This window comes from Hevea brasiliensis, chromosome 12 (assembly GCF_030052815.1).
Source record: "Hevea brasiliensis isolate MT/VB/25A 57/8 chromosome 12, ASM3005281v1, whole genome shotgun sequence".
Classification (NCBI taxonomy): domain Eukaryota; kingdom Viridiplantae; phylum Streptophyta; class Magnoliopsida; order Malpighiales; family Euphorbiaceae; genus Hevea; species Hevea brasiliensis.
Window position 1 is genome coordinate 29,449,458 of NC_079504.1, and position 22,822 is coordinate 29,472,279.

Genomic DNA, 22,822 nt, shown 5'->3' on the forward strand with positions numbered 1-22,822 from the left:
TTTGGATAGGTTACAATCATAATTTAGCATTATAGTCTTCATATGAATTGTTCCCCTGTGTCTCAGAATTACACAGGTTCAAGAATTACTCAATTTGGAGGTTTTTAAAGTAAGTTATACTCAATTTAGTGTGCACTGTTCATTTGATCATTTTTTAGGATTTCAATTTTTGCATTGCCGGATTCCAGCCATAATTCAAGTATCTTGTTGTCAATTTCAGGTTAAGGGTTCTTCATGAAAGTTGTTTCTCTGTGTCTTGGCTTGCCAACAAGGTAAAATTTACCTCATTGGAATTATATACAATGAATTATGTCCAAGTAAATAGGACAGGTTTAGATGCACTACTTTACTAATCGCAAGACAAGTTCTAGGCAGTTTTTGGTGTTTGGATTTGAATCAGTTGCAAACAGAATTTGTCATTTTGTTCTTCAAGAAAGTTGTTCGTTTATATCTTATCTTTTTAGCAAATCAAGAATCACCTCATTTGGAGTTTTCTATAGTGAGTTATACTCATTTAATCTGAACTGTTTAGGGTGTCCTTCTCCTAGGTTTCAAGTTTTATAACTCAATTTCAAGCAATTTTTCAAGGTATTTACGCACAAAATTTGAGTAACTTGTCTTCATAAAAGTTTTAGAATATTGTCTTATCTTTAATTGGCCATTGATTTTACATCAATTGGAATTATGTAACTCAAGTTATGAGCATTTAATCCCACTAGACTCAAGCTGTCCAAATTCATACTTACTGCACACTTGTCAATTCATTTAATCTCTTCACCCTATCATTAATGTTTCTCAATAAATACACATTAAATAGTTACCCTATCATTAATGTTTCTCAATAAATACACATTAAATAGTTATAATACAAGCATAATAACATTAAATAAGCTTCATACAATGAAAACCTAATTGTATAAAATCCTAACTTAACTAGCAATAACTTTAAAATTTATGAAATTTCTTAGCACTAACCTTGATTATAAATCTTAATCAACTTCAATCAACCTTTAATCCACCAAAACTTTGATTCTCCTTCTTGGTCTCCCCAAACCGAAGTTCCTTCCTTCAATAACATCCATAATTTCAATCAATTTTCGTAATAATCTCCCCAATCAAACTTGAATTCCATAAATTCATAATTAACTAAGCTTAAATCATGACTTACCTCAATTGGCCAATACTCTTTCTTCACTAATCTTCCAATTTCCTTAGAATCCTTACTTATTTTTTTTCAAATCAAGGCTTGACAATAGGTTTTCTTTTGATTTCCTATGAAAATTATGGAGGAATTTATGGGTTTAGAGCTTAGAAATGAAGCTTCAATGGAGGAGATGAGAGAGAGAGTGGGACGACAAGGATGAAAAGAAGAAGAAGAAGATGATGATGAAGACAAGATGATGATCGGATAGATGATGTGGTGTTTAACCTTAATTAAATAATTTTGTCATATTTACATAAATATCTAAATAATTATAATTCTAATTATAATTATTACAATTCCAAAAATTTCATCTATGTCCCCATTAAATTTCCATACTCCTCTTAGTTAATTAAATTCCATTATGATACATCAATCTTACTTAATTACATTTCGATCAAAAGTCAACTCTTCAAGTGAATTGACCAAAATGCTCTTCGTCGGGTTATAGTCCATCTTTTTCAATAATACCTATTAAGTTCATAACCCGATGGTCACTTTGGTTTTTATTCTGCTTATCTCAATTAATTTTCATCTGATTTTTAGTCCTCAATTTGATTTTGAATAATACTATTCACAAATCGAAAATGGTACTATTCAGAGCTCGAAATTCTCGGGACATTACAGGTTGAGACAAGGGGATCCTCTCTCCCCATATCTTTTTATTCTATGTGCAGAAGGCTTGACGGGTTTGTTTTAAAAAGCAGAGGCTAGGGGTGATATTCATGGTAGTATGATTTGTAGATGCAGCCATATCTCATTTGTTATTTGCATACTATAGCTTCTTTTTTGTTCGAGCTAATATTAAGGAGTCCTCTACCTTGAAACAAATTTTACTCTATCATGAGAAAGCCTCGGGTCAGGCTATAAATTTCCAAAAGTCAGGTGTATTTTTTAGTTCAAATGTTTCTCAGGATCAGCAGGAGGAGGTGTGCAGTATTCTGACTATGTCTAACCCTCTTGGTCATGGGAGATATTTGGGTTTACCTTCTTTGGTTGGTAAAAGTAAGAGACAAGTTTTTGGTTTCCTGCGAGACAGGTTATGGAAGCGTTTGCAGGGGTAAAAGGGGAAAATGCTTTCTCGAGCAGGAAAGGAAATGTTATTAAAGGAGGTGGCCTAAGCAGTTCCTGCATATTGCATGCGTGCATTTCACATTCTTATGTCCCTTTGCGAGGAGCTGCAGCGTATGTTGAATTCCTTTTAATGGGGTTCGAAATAGAATGGGCAGCATAATATCCATTGGTTATCCTGGGACAGGCTGTGTGTTCGTAAGGTGGATGGCAGAATGGGTTTTAGAAACCTCCATAGTTTCAATCTAGCTATACTTAGTCAGCAAGGGTGGAGAATTCTTTAAAATCCTAACACTCTTCTTAGTAGGGTTTACAAAGCTAAATATTTTATTAGAGTTAATTTTTTAGATGCTAAAGAGGGTTATAATCCCACTTATATATGGAAGGGTGTTTTGCTTGCTCAAGAGTTGCTTCGAAAGGGAGTACAGTGGAGGGTTGGGAATGGTAGGAGTATAAGGGTTTGGGATGATCTATGGATTCTAGATAATGCTAATTTTTTTAGTGGAATCTCCTGGGGTTTCCTGTATGGAAGATCTTCGTGTTCATGAGTTCACTGACATTACTAGCCATTGTTGGGATGTCACTAAATTACATGCTTTTTTATTACCTTCGGATGTGAACAAAATTATTAATATTCCTTTGAGTATTAGAGGTTCTATTGACAAATGTATGTAGCATTTTTCTAAAGATGGCATTTATTTAGTCAAGACAGGATATCATGTGTCCTACTCTACTGATATGATACTTGCTTCTAATGATTTTGTTGGTCGTTGGAAAGTGCTTTGGAAATTAGATGTTCCGCCAAAGGTCAAAAATTATTTTTGGCAGGCTGTGAAGGAAATTCTTCCTACTAAACAGCTTTTGTCTTCAAAAGGCATTGATGTGTTGAGTGGATGTTTAATTGGTGGGGAGTCTGAGGATATTCTGCATGTGCTTGTCAATTGTTCTAAAGCTCGTGCTTGTTGGAACATTTTCAATATTCTTTTTGATCATTTTTTCTCCAACTTCACAGAATTTTTTTCTAATGTTTTTTATTATTATGCTGATGTTACAGTGACATCTGTAAGTTCTGTCCTGTGGAATCTATGAAATAATAGAAATGCTTTATTGTGGAATGGTAAGAATTGATCGCCTGAGGAGATTGTATTGTATCTTCGGCTCATAATTTTTTGGAGGGAAGGCAGGCAGTGCGTGATGTGCCAGTTTCGCTATCTTTTCGTGGCAATGATGAAGAGGGGGTGCTACGTTGGAAGAAGTCGAGTTTGGGTAGAGTTAAATGCAACATTGATGTTGCTATAGTCGAGCAAGAATGTAAAATACCTTACAGGGCAGTTTTAAGGAATGAAAATGGATCTTTTGTTGCAAGTTATTCAAGTTTCTTCTTTGGTTTTGTAGGCCTAGAGAAGCAGAAGCAATCAGGCTGCATGAATTTTTTTCTTAGTTGATATCCCGTTGTTGTCATAATGTTGATGCAGAGACTGATGCTAAGGAAGTTTTTCTTGCTTTAAATTGTAATAAGAATAATCTCATAGAATTTGGTCAGGTTATTGAAGATTGTTAAATTCTTTTGAGACAAATTCATAATGTGTCTCTTAAATGGGTTAGGAGACAAACTAATAGAGACACTCATACTCTTATTGGATGGCTCCATTTCATGCTAATCTTAAGATCTGAGAAGAGCCTCTAAACTCCTTAATTTCTGTTACTTGTATATGATGTGTTTTAGTTTAGATCTTCTATACTAACCTTTTCCTGGATTTAATAAAAATGGTTATTATTTCAGAAAAAAAGAGCTCGTTCAACTCCTTGGCCTTTAATTGATGCGTTATAGATGAATCTTGTGAATCCCATAAACACCACATTTCACTTCTCACGTGCAGTTTGAGATTAAGTTGAGCTGAAATTAAGATTTCTCAAAGCCCGCTTGATTCAACCTGAATATCTTTATTTTTCAAGTAATTACTTAAAATATTATTGCATTAAATAGTATAATAGAAAAATTATAAAAAAAATATAGATTTCCCACTGCATCGCTAGGGTTTGAGGCTAGTATAAAATATAAGAAATGGATTTCAAGAACACCTTGAATCCATTGTGTTGTAGGTTCTAACTAGAGCAACCCGCAAAAATAACTGCCATAGAGGAACTATAGTATTATGTACACAAACACCCTCTCCTTTCCTAAAGATTTTCTATAATAGAATTTTGGAATGATCATGAACTGAATCTCACCCACCAAAAATGCGGTGAATATATGAATTGTCAATCACAATCAGTTGACCATCTGTTAATATCTGTAACCTGAAGATCCAGACTGTGGAGGTGCAGGTGGCAACCGATTAGGAGTACGACGGCTGCTCGAGTTTGAACCAGTGCTTATGTCACCATTCTGGGCCGAGTCATTGTAATGCCGACTGCGACCATTAGATGAAGATCTGGTTGAAGATCTAGATGGACCATAATCCACAGAACCATTGGCAGCTGCATCAAATGCGGATCTCCAGTCATCGCCAGATGGACCATTTGTCTTGGGGCTGCTTTCTGCAATTAGATATTCCAGAGAATTTATAGGACATCATTTTCAAAATGGTATCCAAAAACTGACCATAAATATAATTCTACCAAATTCTATTTCATAATATGCACTATTCCCATCGTAATTGTCATGATTGAAAAATGATCAACAAGTAGATCCAGATCAGATCACACTGAAGACAAACAGCAATAGCTATTTTCAAAATTCAAAACCATAAAACTTCCATTCTATATACCTTTTATTTCCAAAATGAAAAATCTACAGCCAGAAACACACGCACACATGATCTATCAGCAAACATCGGCAGCAATTTGGATCAATGCCAAGCAACAATTTAAAACAAAAGCAAGCAGTAAAAGTCAAAGTTGGGATGGGCAGAAAAAGAAGAAATCAAACAGCATATAAACGTGGAGCAAACAAATCAAAATGGCATAGACAATTTTGGTGATGGGGAGCCCAGTTTAGCATGTAGACATGCCAATTTATTGATCTACACTCCTCAGCCCATGATTCTCAACATAGTATCAAAGCTGTGAGACCCAGCGGCTATAGATCCAAGACCCGAAAGCATGGTGAGCTAAGTTTGAAGGAGTCAGACCCGTGAGCCGAGCCAAAAATAAGCCAGACTCTGGTGGACCCACTGGGCTAGTTAAAGAGGAGCTAGATCCTAAGGACAGAGCCAAGAGGAACCAAACCAAAGTTAAAGGAGCTATCCCATGCAATGCCAAGTGACAACTAAGCCTGTGAAGCCTGAGCTGAACCCAGTTACACTTGAGGAGTATTGGAATGGCTTAAGGGACAAAGTCCCACATCGGCAAAGAAAGAAGAAATCAAAGGACGTATAAATGTGAGCCAACCAAACCAAAATGGCTTAGGCCATTTTGATGATGAGGAACCCAATTTCAAGCTCAATTCAACAATGAGACTTGAGACCTGCCTATTTATTGATCTATACTCCCAGGCCCATGATTCTAAACACTGAAAAAGAAGTTATAGATATTCTATAATAAGTTAAAAGATTGCACTCATTTAATTTGAAGTTTTAAACTTGATGGATTAGATAAAAAAATTCATCAACAGTAAGCATTCATCCTTTACACATAATGTGAGCTTTTCAAACTTCAGATATGACAGACTGTTTGTCAACAACATACCTGCACTACCATTAGACCAATTGGAAGTAGCAGCTGCCCGGTTGTCATGAATGCTGAGTTGGCGTGTCAACTTAGAAAGGAGCGAGGACTGTTTTTGGTAGCGCTCTCTCCTCCGCTTTACATTCTGATCCTCTTGAAGCAGCTCTTCAATCCTCACTGTGCTTTGAGCACTAGCCATAATCAAATACAAGAAGTTTGAATAAGTATGATATCTGAACATCATATCTAATTGTTACACAGAATATGCACAAGACACCTATGAAAACCACAACATTTTATAGAAAAATTCACATGAAGCCAAGTGCCAACAAGGAGACCATGAACGAAGCCAACAAAAAGCCATGTAACAAACTCCTAGTAATGCAAAAATCAGTAGCAGCAAAACATAATGCATCAAACCTGATAGAGCTATATAACTGAGTGAGCATATCTTCCTTGGCCTTCTCAACTTGGCAAAGAACAACTGCCTGCATTGCCAATTTTAATGTGTTAACAGAGGCTTCCATATGAGCCCAACTACAATGGCAAGAAAGACAAATTTAAGAAGCGAGCTTACTTTGGGAACGTTAGCCGCCAAACTATTCAAGACTGCTTCAACATAACCACGCACTTCTTGAGACATCCATCGAAGCTCTTCTTCAGGGTCTGCAGGCCTTCGAGCCATTGTATCCTGCACAAACCACAAATGCCCAAAATTTAGTTCAGAAGATAAACATTAGCAGGTGATAAAAAAAAAAAGGTCAGTGACAGTTGCCATTTACAGGAATACCAACTAATGAAAAGTGAACAAGCACATCAAACCACAAAGTACAGCAAGTCATTATTGTAAGCACCATGAAACTGAATCGAAGGAATAATCGTAGCCAAACTACCAAAAAAATAATTCTTAAAAGATAAAATGAAGCAGCCAGTGAAGTCAGTAACATACTAGAGAACCATCAGAAAGACTCTGCCGCAATGTAGAACCACCTTCAGGAGAGGCATTTCTAATTTGTCCTTTAGAAGGTTGTGCAATTTTTGATATCTTGTTTATCCATTCAATCTTGTCAGCCATAGTCTCAGCCTTTAAAACAACAGCACTGTGGGCTGCAAGAGAAAAGGAGTTCAGTCAAAAGAGTTGGTGCCTTAAAAGAGCATCCAAGGAAAAATCCGCCCAAGTGAAGTTTGATGACCAAGAAGAAGTCTACTACCTTTCAAAACAGTTTTATAGGGGACTTTGCTAGTTATTTTGAACACAAGGCTGGGTGCTTTAGAATCTGGTCCATTGGCCTTTTTATCCTTTGAACTCTTTGAGGGAGGTTCTTCCTCATCTTGAACCTCTTCAATATTGCATTCCTGTCCATGGGATGAAAAAATTATTGACGTGCAATGCCATATTAAATGATTAAAAATTTTTCACTAGCATGCTGCACACAAAAATATGGAGAAGCCATCATAGGAGGGACACAGTATTCTTGGTCACTATTATAATGCAAGCAACAAATCAGAGGTTAAGTTAGTTTTACATGAACAAATAACTTTTAGCAGGTGCTGGAGACAATGTTCTATTGAGGGAAAAAGGTGCACCAGAGATCACAAATACAACAAAAACGAACAGCTCTCAGCACTAGCATTCCCTTCCCCCAAGATAAAGGATCCTAGGTGAAACCAGGTTAATAATATTCTTTGTGCCCGTTTGGCATTGCGTTTGGAGATTCAAAACTGCTTTTTTGAATAAAAATACTATTTTAGATGCTGCTGATAGCTATTTTATTATTTTAGTATTCTTATGACTAAAATTTATCAAATTTAATTTTAAATTATGTTTTAATACTCTCTAATTAGTATATGTAAAAAAATGATTTTCTAATCAGCAGTTCCAACAACAATGCCAAATAGGCTCTTAATATCTCATCTCACTAGATGGAAGCCAAAGATTCAACCTGGCTACAAAGTCTTGATATACATCTTAAGGTATGGTAAACGTTATATCAAAATCATAATTCTTTAGAGAAGTATCCTTAAATCCATATATCATAGAATTCTAGAGTAACCAACTGAAATCTGGGGTTCACAATGTCTAAAATAGTAAAATTTCAGCAAGAACCTCAGGGTTTGAATCCAATTCCAGCATCTAGCTGTTATTGAAAAAGAGAGAAGAGATTTGCACTTTCCCACATTTGAAAAATTGCAATGCTTTGACCCCATATATTAGGTGACCAATACCCAATAAAGGAAAATTTATTTACAAATAGGAGGAGAAAAGCTACATAACAGAGATTCTCCCTACAAGGTATAGAAAACAATTTCACACAGCCATTAACTAATTATCAAATTTTCTGAAAATTTGTTTCAGCACTAATTGCAGAAGAAAAACAAAATACTCTCCAAGACATCAATACAAGAGGTGATCTTCAAAACTCTAATCTGTAGAAGAGAAGTGGAAAATTGAACACGATGCCATATCACCACTTTTCTAGAACCAATGAAATCTAGGCTTTAGCCAAAATAAAGATTTTGCATTTATGCTGATAACGCAAACAAAATTTGATTCAAATTAAAGGCATTCAACAAGGGATTATTATCCCTTAAAGAAAAACAAGACTTAACAAAAAGTTGCATGCATCATGAAAGACAGCCATTTTTCTGCAATGTGGCTTACAATATGAAACGTCTTATGCTATATGTCTCCTACATTGAGAAAATGGTGTCTGTTCTTAGAATGGGGGAAAAAGATGGGAGATGTTCTCCACGGAAAGTTGCACTTCAAGACCAACCAGATTGCAATTGATATAAAGGAATATTGCAAGTTAACTTTGGAGTTAATTTCCTTTTCTTTCCTCAAAGGGAAAGGATTTGTATATTTCAGATATAAATGCAATTAACTTTCACATGGTTCAGATATAAATGCAATTAACTTTCACATGGTTACACAGTAGCTTCCAATTGTAATATGATTTAATGCACGAACGTGTGATATTTGGGTGGAGTGCACAATACTATAAAGATCATAACTGAAGAAAGGATGCACAGCAGTCCTAGGACTTATCTTGACTCATTCAATAAATGAGTTGAGGCTACACTTAAATTTAAGGTTTCTTCCACAAATGAGCTAAGCCAGAGTTTGCTAAAATTAAATTCATTTGCATCCTCACATATTACCTCTAACCTTAATCCTAAAAAATCCATAATTTTAGAAAGCTCCTATATAGCAATACTTCAAAACAGAACAAAATTTAATTTAGGGTGTGGGGGGGGTGTACGGTCTTCCCTCCAGTATAGTCACAATTTCTAACCTGCTGAACTTCTTATGCATCCTATACAGTGCCAACTTTATAAAATCTAAAGATATTGGGAAGATTCCCGAATATCCAACTGCAAAATTGAGAGTAATCTAAAAAAAAAAAAAAGAAGAAGAAGAAGAAGTGATGGTTCCCAAACCTCCAATGTGATCACACCACGAAAATGTCTCTCCTCTTGCTTTGTTGTGTAACCAAGCTGTGAAAAAAGAAATAAGCCAGTTTGAAAATCATATATTATGGAATCCATTAAGGTTGAAATCATGCAATCATGCATATGATAAGATATCATATATTATGGAATCCATTAAAATTAAGGTTGAAATCAAACGATCGTGTATATGATAAGATTAATTGCATCACTGGATTTTCAAATCCTACATTGCTTTTATTCGCTGTAAATATGCATAAAAGGCTGAAAAAACAGACTTGCTTCCAAAACCTTGTTATGTAGTAAAGACAAAATAATGAAAATACAAAGTTAAGAAACACTATTCTGCAACTTCAATATAATTGTAAATCATCTAAAAGCATCCCAACGTTAAAGAGCTATAAGAATACATATATATGCATCATAAAATCAATGCTTCATGGCTAAAAAAAAAAACCAAACTTTTGAGTGTTTTTGCAATTTGTCCAAGTCTTTTAATTTTCGGCAATTTCGTCATGATTTCAAAACTTAGTTGCAATTTTATCCAACTAGTCAAAATTAAAATAAAACTTCATATTTTATCACCAATTTGAATAAAAAAATTAGTGAAAATTAGCTGCAAGTCATTCCACGACATGCTATAATCAAATTATTCTCCATTAAAATTTTTGATAAAATTTTTTATTCCAATTTTGATTAATTTTAATCAATTAGACAAACTTGCAAAAATTAAAAGGTTAGGATAATAAAATTGCCAAAACACGTCAAAGTTATAAATTTTTTTAGCTGTTAGGTGCAAAATAAATCTAAGCAAAATCTTCTTAACCACTGCTCAAACACCAAATGAAACTATTCCTGCTTACAACCATTATACAAAATAATAAGAAAATGCACAGTATAAGGGCACAGATATTGACAATAAGCATGGTGATAAAGGAGTATATTAGAGCAAAGTGTTATAAACCTTCCCAGTCTTCTCATTCAAAACAAACCATCGCTTGCTCCATCCATCTTTTTTTACACTTTTCTTTGACAAAAAACCTGCAGATGATAGGAAGTTGGGAACTATCACATATAAGGTGGGAAAGAAGTTGTAAGAAGAACTACAAACTCCTTCATCAAGAAATTGTTCATACACACAATGGAAAGTACAAGGTTGGTTCAAAGGCTCTTGGGTTTTAGTAACATACCCCAAATTCAGTAAACATTCATTGTATTGTCCATGGATTATTCATCAGAAACTTTTTTCCACATGAAGATAAAATCATTCAGATTTCCTTTCCACAACTTATCTCCAGATTGGTAAATTCAGTCTGCTAACTTTGTTAGTTCTTTTTGCAAGTCAATTTCTTTACATGTCAATCACATAAGAATAGCAGCAAGCCAACTTTTTAGCCCTCGAGAGTTTTGATGGCCAAAAAGGAATCTTAGATCAGAAAACTCATCTGCCCCTATGCAATATGTTTATCCCAACTTAAAGCCTGCTCATGGCCTTAATAATTCTGTAACATGGAAACTAATTGCAAAGGTGGAGGAGAAATTAAGTTCCTCAAAGCTAAGGTGATGGACTCTCCATATTGGAACTAATCTTACAAACAATTCACTGAATGTTCCCTATTATTCAACTTCAAAGATGCATCATACAAGTGAAGCAGTTCCAAATCTCCTGGACCTAGAAGGTCCTGGAAGTTTCAAAAGGAAATAGAAATGGCATCCAATTCAAAAGTCATCAATGCTTGAACAGCAAAATATATTGAACTATGACAGAGACAAAGCAAAAGCATAAAAATTGTTTGGAAAGAGACTACAAGTAACCCATCAAACCTGCAGTTATTTCTCCTTCAGGACCTGCAGTCTTTAATCCAGAAGCCTCCTGCACTTCTTTTTCTGCCTGATTGGATTTCTCTTTCATGGACTTTAAATTTCCCCCTGTTTGAGGACTTGTTGCCTAAAAAAAGAAAATGTAAAACACAATTGAGCAGTGAATAGAACAGAAATAAAACATAACAGCAATTATGTATTCATGCTGAAAATGTTCTTCACATACACATTAGAGAAATGAAAATCCTACCCTATTCTGTATTGCTTGCTCAGCTTCATGACCTTTTTTAGAAGATCGGTTCTTAAGTTCCTCCTCTCGGCGCTGTCTTTCCATCCTAAGTAGATAAAATTGAAAAGATATCAAGTAAACTCTAAATATTCAGAAATAGCAAGGTATAAAAAATTTACCAACACACTCTGGAGATCCTCAGAGACACACCACACTAATACACAACCTACTCAAGCACACAAAAAATTATATATATATATATATATATATATATATATATAAAGAGAGAGAGAGAGAGAGAGAGAGAGAGAGAGAACACCAAGACAATTTAAATGTCTAAAAAAATGCACATGACAACATTACTTTTCCGGCATTTTCCTTAATCCTTAGTGTCACAGACAACATGAACATGCTATGACAAATACATTTGCTTCCTTGTATCACTAATGCCAACAGATTTTGATCATTTACAAGAAGACTATAATGAATCACTAATATACTAGCCAAACAAGTTCAAATACCTCCTTTGCACCAAACGGATGAAATGCTGGGGAGGCACAAATGCCCGCTCCATATCCACTAGTGCAACAACCATCTTTTTTGCTTCATTCTTGAATCCCTCCAGAGCAGTAGTAGCAATAGCTACAACCTTTAAAAGATTTAATATAATTAACATCACAAAAAAAAAAATGAGGACTTAGCCTATGGAAAATAATTGCAAGTTGCAATGTAGCTAGAACATTGTAAATGATTAACATCACAAAAAAGAAAAATGAGGACTTAAACTATGCAAATACTTGCACAAGTCTACAATATGTGAAATAAGCAAGTTATCATGCTATACCTCTCTCTTGAAAGGAGGGTATCTTCCTAGTCCAGGTGTAGCATTTGCAGAAGCGGAAACTATTTCTACCAGGACACGGTGTACCTGTTTACAGCAAGGCATGAACTCCATTAATAGCACTTATCAGAGTGGGGCAGCAATTACACTTCAGTGAGGTGAAACACTTGTACTACACGCACACACAAGATAAAGAAAACAATCCTATGCCGAATCCAGGTTAGATACCATAAAATGAAGCAATGAAAAAAAAAATTTTTAAGAAAACTCCCTATCAATAATAACATGGTAATACTTTATGAGCACTAAAGATCTGGTGAAAAATAGAAGAGCTTATTATTCCACCGCTCAAATCATTCTTTTAGGACCATCACATGCCATTGACCCATGACAATAAAGGACTAGCAAACAAATCAAAAGTTTAAACCCTAAATGATTCCCCACAAAAAAAATTTGAGTTTTAAAATGAAAGGATTAAAAAAAAATACCTCATCAACACAAAGACGCGATGGCTCTTTTGCAAGCTCGAGAACCCCCTTTATTAAAGATCTCAAACCCTTTTCTGGAGATATGAGATATGGTTGATAACCATCGGCCTCTAATACAATCTAATAGAACATGTATAGAATAAAAAGTTACAGAACATAACTCCTGAAAGCAATACAAGATAGAAAACTGGTAAAGGCAGCAGAATTACCCTCTTGACATTATTGATATCAAAATGTCGGTCCAAGGGAAGCTGCTTGATCCTATTAGGGAAATTTCCCTCAAAACTAGCAACAACTTTCCAACCAGCACCCTGCAGTAAAATATTAGTGAGCAGCTTAAGCATTTGATCATTAAACTTCAACAGGACCTCAGCAGCACTCATGCTTATCAGAGGAAATTAATTTAGTACACCACTCAGCAGTTTAAACTACTCCAAGAATAGAATATAATGAACAGTATTGATTATATAAGCAAAACACCAAACAAAAATGAGCACACCACCAGACAGTGTTTTACCACAAATAAACCGCCTTAACAAAAATAAGAGCAAGAAACCAAAGGATTCTACGACCACTTGCTTTGTAGAGAAATAGGGAATAGCCAAGGACCAAAAAAGAAACAATGACCATTGAGTAAAAGTGCCAAGCATCTTAATAGGAACAACTTTCTTTATAATAACAGCATCTGTGCATGATAAGCTTCCTGAATTAAAGTACTAACAACTTAAGCCACGGGTGGGTAGTTGCAGCTGAAAAAATTTTAAGATAGGACACTATGCTAATGATCCAACTTCTACAATTTTTTACATCAAAATGGCACTATTTAAAAAAAAACTACGCATGTAGCTTTCATTTGACAAAAACAATAGATTAACATCAAAAGGTAGGAAAAAATATATTCATATATACCCAACATATATAATACTTTGGATCTGCACAAACCAGAGAACGCATTAGAAATGAACACACTCACCTCACCAGTTGTAATGTGTTGGAGAAATTTATCCTCAAATTCACGGCAAAGTTCCAATGCAATAGCTCTTGTGCCCTCAGCAGTTTCAACCATCTGCTCCCCAAGCCTTACTAATTCATCCTGAACTATTTGAGACTTCCCTTGTAACCTGCATAGATGCAAAAGTTTCAGGAAAAACTGAAAACCACTATAACTTAGTTAAGCCACAAATCATAATCTAGATAAAATAAAAAGTTATCAGATCTCTCTCCCTCTCCCTCTCTCTCTCTCTCTCTCTCTCTCTCTCTCTCTCTCTCTCTCTCCAAGAAAACCACCTTTTATAGTTTTCCTATGTTGCAACAACCTGTTTTTTGTTTTAAAATATAAAAAAATAAATACATGTTATTTTATATAAGTTTATTTGACAAGTGAACAACGAAAACCAAAAATCAATAACAGACTGAATAACAAACGTGCCCTAAATCGATAAAAAATTAAAAGTTAAATTTACAGTACAAAACAAAATACTGAAAATAGGACTTCTTGATATTTTATATTACTAAATTGACCTATATAACCCTTAACTACTCATAAATGAATCCTAGAAAAATAAGATATTGTAGTAGCCCTTTATCTGTTCTGGTTGAACTACATGTCTTTTTTCTTAAAACTTGCTCTATCTGTTGCAATTTCAAATGTTCTCATTTTGTAACACGAAAAAAAAAAAAAATAGCCATTTTGTCTTGGTTGCTAGTTCTTCATAACTTTTATTTGGTTCCAATTTGGCCTAGGTAGCTAATTCTACATAGCTATATGCGCTAATTAATCGCATGACTTCCTTCTTTTTAGGGCAGGCAGTTGGTACTAACATTACCATGCAATGTTTCATTTTTGTTTAGTCCCCCTAGCACATTCATCAAAGAGAAGATAAACCAAACAAACTTTTGAGACTGCATTTTTTAGCCATGTCCCTTAATCTTTAATGTACTTTTTGTTTTTCAATTTAAACTTCTAAGAGCGTCTTAGTTATCGTTGGTGTCTTCTGTTTCTTTTAAGGGAAAAAAAAAAAAAAAACGTACAATACGTTTGGCAAGACAAGTTGTGTTTATTTTCTAACCACTTATCTTACAACATTTCTCAAATTGAAAAACAATAAACAGGAAACCAAAAATGATGATTTCCATGTTATTGCTGCTACTTTAAAAATATGAACAGCATCTACTCTATAATCCTTTTTCTCTCACCAATCTCCACCCTATTTGATTGTTTCTCGTTAATTCCCCCTTTGTCTTCCTTCTCTTTAGGTTATTCTACATCACTGATACCTTAATCCATCATATCTAGAACTCCTTTTATTTTTCCTTTGATTGCATAAAAGTTGGCTCTGTTGCCATGGATCTGGGTAATGTAAAAATCATGAATCTACAGCTAGATGACCATGGGAAACATGAAATTGATGGGTTTCTCCCTAAACTCATAAAAGTGTTGATGGCTATGATGCAGAAATAGGATATTACTAATAAGAGTGATTTTAGGTAATAGTTGGATTTTTTTTTTTTTTTTCCTTTTTGAGTGGCTTTATTTGGGATAAAGGCTTAGTTGAGTTGAGTTGAGTTGAGTGGCTTTAGCTTGTTGTTAAAAGATGAAGAGAAAGAGAATCAAAGGTGAATCAAAAGTAATTAAGTGTTGAACTGTTGTCAATAGATAGACAATAATAAATAAGAACGGAGGATAGATAAGCTGAGTAGTGGTTTCTAAAATAAAAACTGAAAAATAGAAAATAGTTTATTGTTTTTATCAAACCAAAAACACTGCAATGTAGCTGAATGCACCCTAAGTTAATTTGAGATTTCTCTAAGCTTAGCTCCCAATAAGATAAACGTAAACTTTGTTAACTAGCATAAAAGAGAATTCTTTATAAACAATTCAATTAGTTGTTTGTTTACCTCATTGAACATATATTTACAATTAACACAACTATTCAAGCGTTAAGCATCACATGCAATACAAGTAAAAAAAATAAATGCGAATGACCAGCTCATTTGTGCATTTGAAGCAGAAGCAGCATTTGAAGACTCATTATCTTTCAATCATGGGCACAAAAAGTCATGCAGCAGATGGAAAACAATTACCCAGAAAGGAGGTTCGGGAGCCGAATTTTCATACGCTTGCGAATCTGATGTGCCAGAACATCCACCAAAGCTATTCTGCCTAGCTTACTTTGAGGGGCTCCAGCCAGTATCGATTTAAGACTTTCACTCTCTGCTTTCCATGCAGTTTCCAATGAGCTCTCAGATCCAGACTGTGCAGAAGCTATTGAAACTGACTGACCAATCAAAGCAACCCAGGGAATATCAGCAGTTTTTGCAGGACCCTGATTCAACAGGAGAGCCTGAACAGCTGCAAGAGCTTTCTGGTCTGAAGCAGCTTGATCTACTTTACTAATTACACCAACAGTTCTAGTACCTGCCACCAATGTAAGAATATGTCTGCTCAGTTCGCATAAAAATTATGCAGGAAAAAAGGGGAAAAAGAAAAAGAGAAAAGAAAGAAAGAAACACCAGGGAGACATAAGAATGAAGGGAAGATGTGCCACATAATAAGAGGCACATCCAATATCAATTTATAAATCAAACTTGACCATAATTAGACCCAACAAAGATCTTAGAACAATTTAAATCAGCCAAAATATCTTTTTATAAAAAAAAAAAGGCTAAGGCTATATGCCATTTACCTTCTCCATCATATTCCTTGGCAACCCTAAGAGCTCGAGAAGAAGCTACTTCTGATGCTTGGGCAGCAGGAATGATAACTAACAAGATGGCATCATTGTGCTCCACATAGTCACTAACCTAAGCAAAGGCCATTTCAAAACAAATTAACATATACTGTTTCAAGTGCCATACTGAATTAAAAGTCAAACAGAATAAATGATCAAGCAAATAAAATCAGCCAAATGCTGTTTTTTCATTAGCACATAAAGAACTAGCATTGTCTACACTGACAATGAAATGCACATATACAAATCCTTAAATTAAATGAAGGCACAGAACCATTAAACAACTCTTACGGTCTTACCACAGATTCATCCATGATGCGTTGATCTAGGCCAGGTAAGTCTATCAATTTCAGAGGAGGTGCTGAGAACAAATCACAAAAAACAATTGTAAGGTGTAGTATAAAGGAAATCAATTGATCTTAAAAAATAGAAACAAAAGCATAAAATTAAAGTGAATCAGTCAACTGAACATCTCATGTCCTAACATGAACCAAAATTTTTGTGAAATAAACATTTCATTTTTCATTAGCAGACCATACATGTTTAGTAGAGATGGAAGTAAGTACAATGTTGTAATAGAAGTTTATAGCATCCAAAAACAGGCCAATTCACACTGCCAAACTTGAGCATGCAAATTGTAGCTATCAAAAATCATTAAGAAGTCTGTGAAACGCTGACATATGAATTTCTGACCTTTAACTATTGAAATGTGTATGAGATTATTTAATTTGACAATCTAGCATAAGCCCATATTTAAAAATACTCGAGTGACAGCCTGTGAACATCCTATAAGAAACCTTGGTCCTAACTACCAGACTTGATAAATAAAATCTTCCTATTTACTAGGGGTGATAACCTACATTATTCTAGTTGTTTATAAAAATGCATGGACATGAAAAAAAAAACTTTCCAGAAATTATAAAATTAAAAATGATGCAGGGCATTTTTGGGTGAAGAAGCAAGTCGAACAACCATGGAAGCACGCTGGTGTGAAGAGGGAAAAACAGCAAATTTCTAGCAAGTTTGGGCAAAGGTAATTTTTGACACAGTGTATCCCACGTGAGGGGTGTGAGATAGCACCCAATCCCACACAGGCTGTGAGACTCTCTGGACAGCAGTGGCACCTACATTTTTGGTTAAATTCGAAGTCCAGCAGTCCTCAAGCCACTTGGTTCTTCCTATTCTATCTAGGATTACGTTTACTCCTATTTTATCTATGTTTCTCTTCTGTATTTAGGTTTATCAAAACTTCCTAACTATTAGCTTTATATTCCTATTGAGTTTAGGAGATTAAGACTCTATAAATAGCCCCATATATTCTATGTATTTTCAGATTTTAAGTTTTGATATATAAAATTCTGCAGAATTATTTTCTCAAACACGTTGTGTGTTGTATGTGGATGTATCTTGACCTTCACGATGCGTCAAAAAAACAGCATCACATTCACATTTTATAAGTGTTTGTCCTCCCTATAGTCTTCTGCCGATCACTAGCCTCACGTTATGCCAACACAAGCAAATTATAACATCCATAGGTTATTCTCCCTCTGTCCCACAAAGATATGCTTACTTCTAATTTCACATAGATAAGCCAAATATAGTTAATATAGTTAAAGTAATAGAGTTTGTTTAGTCTTTTCTTAATATACCCTCTAGTCATATTGCTCCATTAAAAATTAAATAACTCATGTTCCTAAATTATTCTTCGAACTTATAAATTTTACACTTTCAATGTATATTACATAGGGTTCTATTAACAAGTTAGTAAATAAACTACTATTCAAACAGGAAAGTGGCCTATAATTTGGGACACATAAAAAAGGAACATAAGCCTATCTTTGTGGGACAGAGAGAGTAAGCAATTGTCTTACTTCAACCATTGTAGTAAAAAGCTATGCTAATCACTTAATTATGCAGAGAAAATCTCATAGAAGAAAATTAGTATAGACCTTGGAGCTTGTAAAACAAAGTGTCCATTCTTATATATATCCTTTCAAGTGATATTCTAGTAGATACAAGTGGTTTGGCACCTATCTGGGCGGCTGAGCTGCCAATTCTAGTAAAATTCAATAAAGTAGTCACAAACTTGCAGCTATTTTGGCCTTTCTGAGCTAGAAACTTGAGATATCACTCATTTGCAGAAATGATATGGAACACTGGAAACCCTTTCAGAATCAGTTGAATAAATTATGTGTGACTTTATTTGGACATGAGGGTAATGAGAAAAACAAAGAATGATATGGATTCAGAAGGAGCAAGGAAGCTAAGGAGGAATGGGCCTGGAAAAGGACAGTTGAAAGTCTACACCAGAAAGAAGATGAATGAATTCGGGAAGAGTGGAACCTATGTAAGCTTCTGGAAGTTGATAGAAGATTCAAAAAAGGGAAGAAGAGCAGAGGAGAAATCTATATATAGCACTAAAATAGTAGAATGGTTGCATGACTTGTATTGCCCTGTATTTTGGCTTATAGCTGGGCTCTTGAAGAAGTCTCTATGGTATTCCTGATTCTTATTATTGTATTCCTTGGTTAGCAGTAATAGGAATTCAGTGGTTGTGCTGATTGAATCCATTAATTAGTAATACAGATCCATTAAGAAGGAAGATAACACCGAAAAACTTGATTCTAAATTGTGCAAGAATTTGACTTTCAATCATGAGAGCGAGCTTAATGCTGATACTAAGGCTCCGTTTGGGATTGTGGTGGCAGGCCAAAAAAGTACTTTTTGGAAAAGCACCATTTTTTATGTTGTTGAAAAAAGCTGTTTGGATGTTTTGGAGATCATATGACCAAAGCATATCAAATTTAACTTAAAACCAATTTTTAATATCCTCTAACTAACATATTTAGTAAGCTCATTTTCTCAATAGCAACTCCAATAACAACATCAAACAAACCCAAAGTTGTATAGAAAAGGCATTCACTTCTCCATGGAAATAAAAAACCCACCCAATGAGTACTTGAGTAAGCATACATATAAGGATTAATTTTTATTACTTATAACTTTCACAGTTGATTATCTACTCTTTATTTCTTTTCCCTTTATATTTCTTAATACTAGCTTCAAGTTCTAGCAACGCACTTCCATGAGAGGTTACTCAAGGAAAAGAAGCGTAAACATCCAACTACCAAGAAAAATTAAACAAGAGAAATTCGGACCACAGGAGAAAGTAAAGAAAACTGTAAGGTAAGTGAATTCTATCTTTCTTCTCTTACTCTCTAAAAATTTATCCACAAGAGTATCTTTAGAGTCCTAAAATAGGAGAATCTCAAAGCTCTATTTATCATCAATACCAAAAGCATGCTAAAAACCCTCATCTTCTTTGATAAAACTTTCAAACAGATTATAGAACACAAGTATTTATGAATAAAGCATAGAGTTAAAGCAACTACGGTATATGACAGATTAAGAGGTGCCTAGCCCAAGCGCCTATCATTAGATAATTCATTCATCAAGGATCTTTATTTGAAAAACTGGCCCAAATATCTCCAGCAACCAGAATAATGTTTACATGACTAACCATTGTATAAGATTATTTTCAAATGATCATTTCTTTTATGTCATCCAGCCAATATATCCTTTCACAAACAATATTTGATACAGTTATAACAGCAAATACTTCAAGCAGGCGCCTTATTTTGTGCATAAAGTAAGCTTTCACAAAATCACAATAGTTATATATTGCCTCTTAGAATTTATTGCATAAATGAAGACATAATCACAGCTTTAACTAATAAACCAACCTGTACTTGTCCGTAGTCTCAAATATATTTCATCCCGGCTGTTGCCTGAGGCTCCCTTACTGAGCCTTTCCTGTAAAGAATGCCGTAATGCACCTACAGACAAGCAGTAACATTAACAATTTGTTCACATCTGAATGTCAGAAAGGAACCTATTCAAGCACAAGCATGTCAAATTTTCAACCCTGTAGTAGACATTAAGAGTTCTTCAATCACCATTACATTAGCACTCTATCTTGTCTTACAATCAACTATAGTATTATTAGGCCTCTGAAGTCTAAACAAGTTATCACTTATCGACAATGCCCATTAAATACCTTGCATAGCTTTTTCAGATGGGGATCAATCATAAAGACACCAAAACAGCAGATATTAGTGACAATTTTTAAAACCAGAGTCAGCAATAGCACAAGAACCTGACAAGACTATTTTTAAAACTTATTCTCACCCACACTACTAAGCAACAAGCAGATAGGGAAAGAGAGAGAGAGAGAGAGAGAGAGAAAGAGAGAGAGAGTAAGAGAGAGGACAAAAGCACAATAAAACATGTATAATAATATAAACCAATCATTTGAAGATACTAACTTGCAGAAACTTGCTGGGATTTATTGTCAATTTGCAAAAAAATTGATTTGCTGCTCAAAGAGCCATCATTCTGTAAATCAATGCTTATAGGAGCACGAGTAGCACCATTTTCACCAGTTGGCTGAACATTGAAAAGAGAAAAGGATTTATTGGGTTTTAATGCAAAAAGGAAAGTACCAAGCAAAAGAATATACAGGATTCTTTGCAGATTACTTACCAGAACAGGGTGTCCAATTAAGCTGTTTAGAACTGCAGATTTACCAGCACCCTAACCAGATTGTCCACAAACAGATAAAGAAAGGAGGAGGGAAGATCATAAAATAGTAAAAATGTTTGCATAGCACAGAAATAGCAACTATAATAACAAAGAAACTGGCAGTTAAGTCTCTTCAAGTGCTACTCAAGGCTCATAGCAAGTTATCATTTAGCAACAACACAAATTACTTCAAAACAGAAATGTTACTTAAATAAACTTAATCATCTTCAGTAGTTCCTTGCATGAAAACACTTGGGTGCACATTTTAAGCAACATCACATATCTAAATCCCACAATTCCTTCTCTAAAAATGGCTACAAAAGAGAGTTTTATCTAAAGCTGTCCTGATTCCTGAATACTAGGAACCAATTCCAAAATAATGTATTAAATTTCTGATCATTATCAAAAGCAATCACTAGACCTTTCTAATAATGTCACCCTTAAATAAGCAACGTTGTGTGGGGAAATGAATGCCGTTGACATCAACTAGGTTTGTGATTAACTAAGCAGAATTGGGAAAAATTGATCCCTGACCCTAACTAGGTCGAGATTAAGGCTTAGTTAAATTCAGTTGAATTATTAGTACAGATTGAATTCAGTTCCTTTTGCTTCGAGCTGTTTTTAAATCATTTACTAGAACTCCCGTTACTATAAGCAAACACAAATTTACTTGGATGCATCAGCTAGTCACTCCACACTGTCACTTCAAGCATACAAACCAAAAAAAAAATTCAAAAACAACAGCAGACACAAAGATCTATCAATTTAAATACACAAGCAAAAAACATAAACCTAATCCAAACTTCCAAAGACCTGAATCCAACTTCAATCCACAGAATCCAATCCAATCACTAGACATAGATAAGTGAGCACATATACCAAAGAGAGGAACTTACAACATTCCCAAGAGCAACAACATTAAGAAAAGTAGAACTCCGTCTAGAAGTGGAGCTGTGGTTCTCATCAACATCTTCGTCGGCAAGCAAAGCCGCCGCTTGCCTCATGGACTCTGAAAGCTGCCCCAACTCTTCGATCGCCTCCATTTAAATTGGAATAAACAAAATTTCCAAGATCCAAGGATCTAAAAGAAGGAAAAGAGCGAAGACTTGTTCTGAGTAAAGGCGAAAGCGATCCAAGTAATGGTAAAACCCTAGAATTAGAGGAGATCTGATGGCGTGGAGAGAGAGAAGAAATTGAAATTTCAACGATTTGAGAACAGAGGGAAAGAGGTGGGTCTCTTTAGAGAGAAAATGTTTGGGGAAATTGTTAAGGAAGAAGAACCACCTTCTCTCTCTCTCTCTCTCTCTCTCTCTCTTACGCGTTTCGAATTGAGTTTTTACTGCCTTATTTTGAATCTTGTTTTAACTCTCTTTTAGTTTTCGTGAGAGAAGTTTCCATTTTGGTAGTTTTTTTAAATGAAAAATTAAAACACGCGTCCGGCATTTGACGTCATGCATATAATGTGGTGCTAAATTAATGAAATAAAAAAATATAATTGTTGCTAAATATTATTTAATAATTTATATGTTGTCTCTTAAATTTATTTCACTTCCCTCTCTATTTTTATTTTATTATTATAAAATTTTAAATTTTAAAAATATTATCCGATTAATTTTTCAACAAAACACTTATGTGACAGTATTTTATTGTCAAAAAATAAAATAAAAAAAAAAGAATTATTAACGCCTCTTATTGGTCACTTTCTATGTAACATTTCTTTTTTTTTTTTTAATTTTATTT

At 34.6% G+C, this 22,822-nt stretch overlaps 1 protein-coding gene across 1 annotated transcript; it reads right to left on the minus strand.

Annotated features, from left to right (window-relative positions):
• Positions 1-4,272: 4,272 nt before the first annotated feature.
• LOC110649492 (dynamin-2A) lies at positions 4,273-22,465 on the minus strand. Its single transcript, XM_058131426.1, has 22 exons — positions 21,979-22,465; positions 21,044-21,094; positions 20,827-20,947; positions 20,245-20,337; positions 16,801-16,862; positions 16,457-16,574; positions 15,855-16,188; positions 13,744-13,891; positions 12,980-13,081; positions 12,771-12,890; positions 12,286-12,369; positions 11,963-12,090; positions 11,463-11,547; positions 11,216-11,339; positions 10,356-10,432; positions 9,383-9,439; positions 7,153-7,297; positions 6,891-7,048; positions 6,519-6,632; positions 6,362-6,429; positions 5,963-6,132; positions 4,273-4,813 (listed from the first exon to the last, which is right to left on the minus strand). The coding sequence occupies exons 1-22, from the start codon at positions 22,123-22,125 to the stop codon at positions 4,560-4,562; spliced, it is 2,760 nt and encodes a 919-aa protein (XP_057987409.1). The 5' UTR covers positions 22,126-22,465; the 3' UTR covers positions 4,273-4,559.
• Between the last annotated feature and the right edge of the window lie 357 nt (positions 22,466-22,822).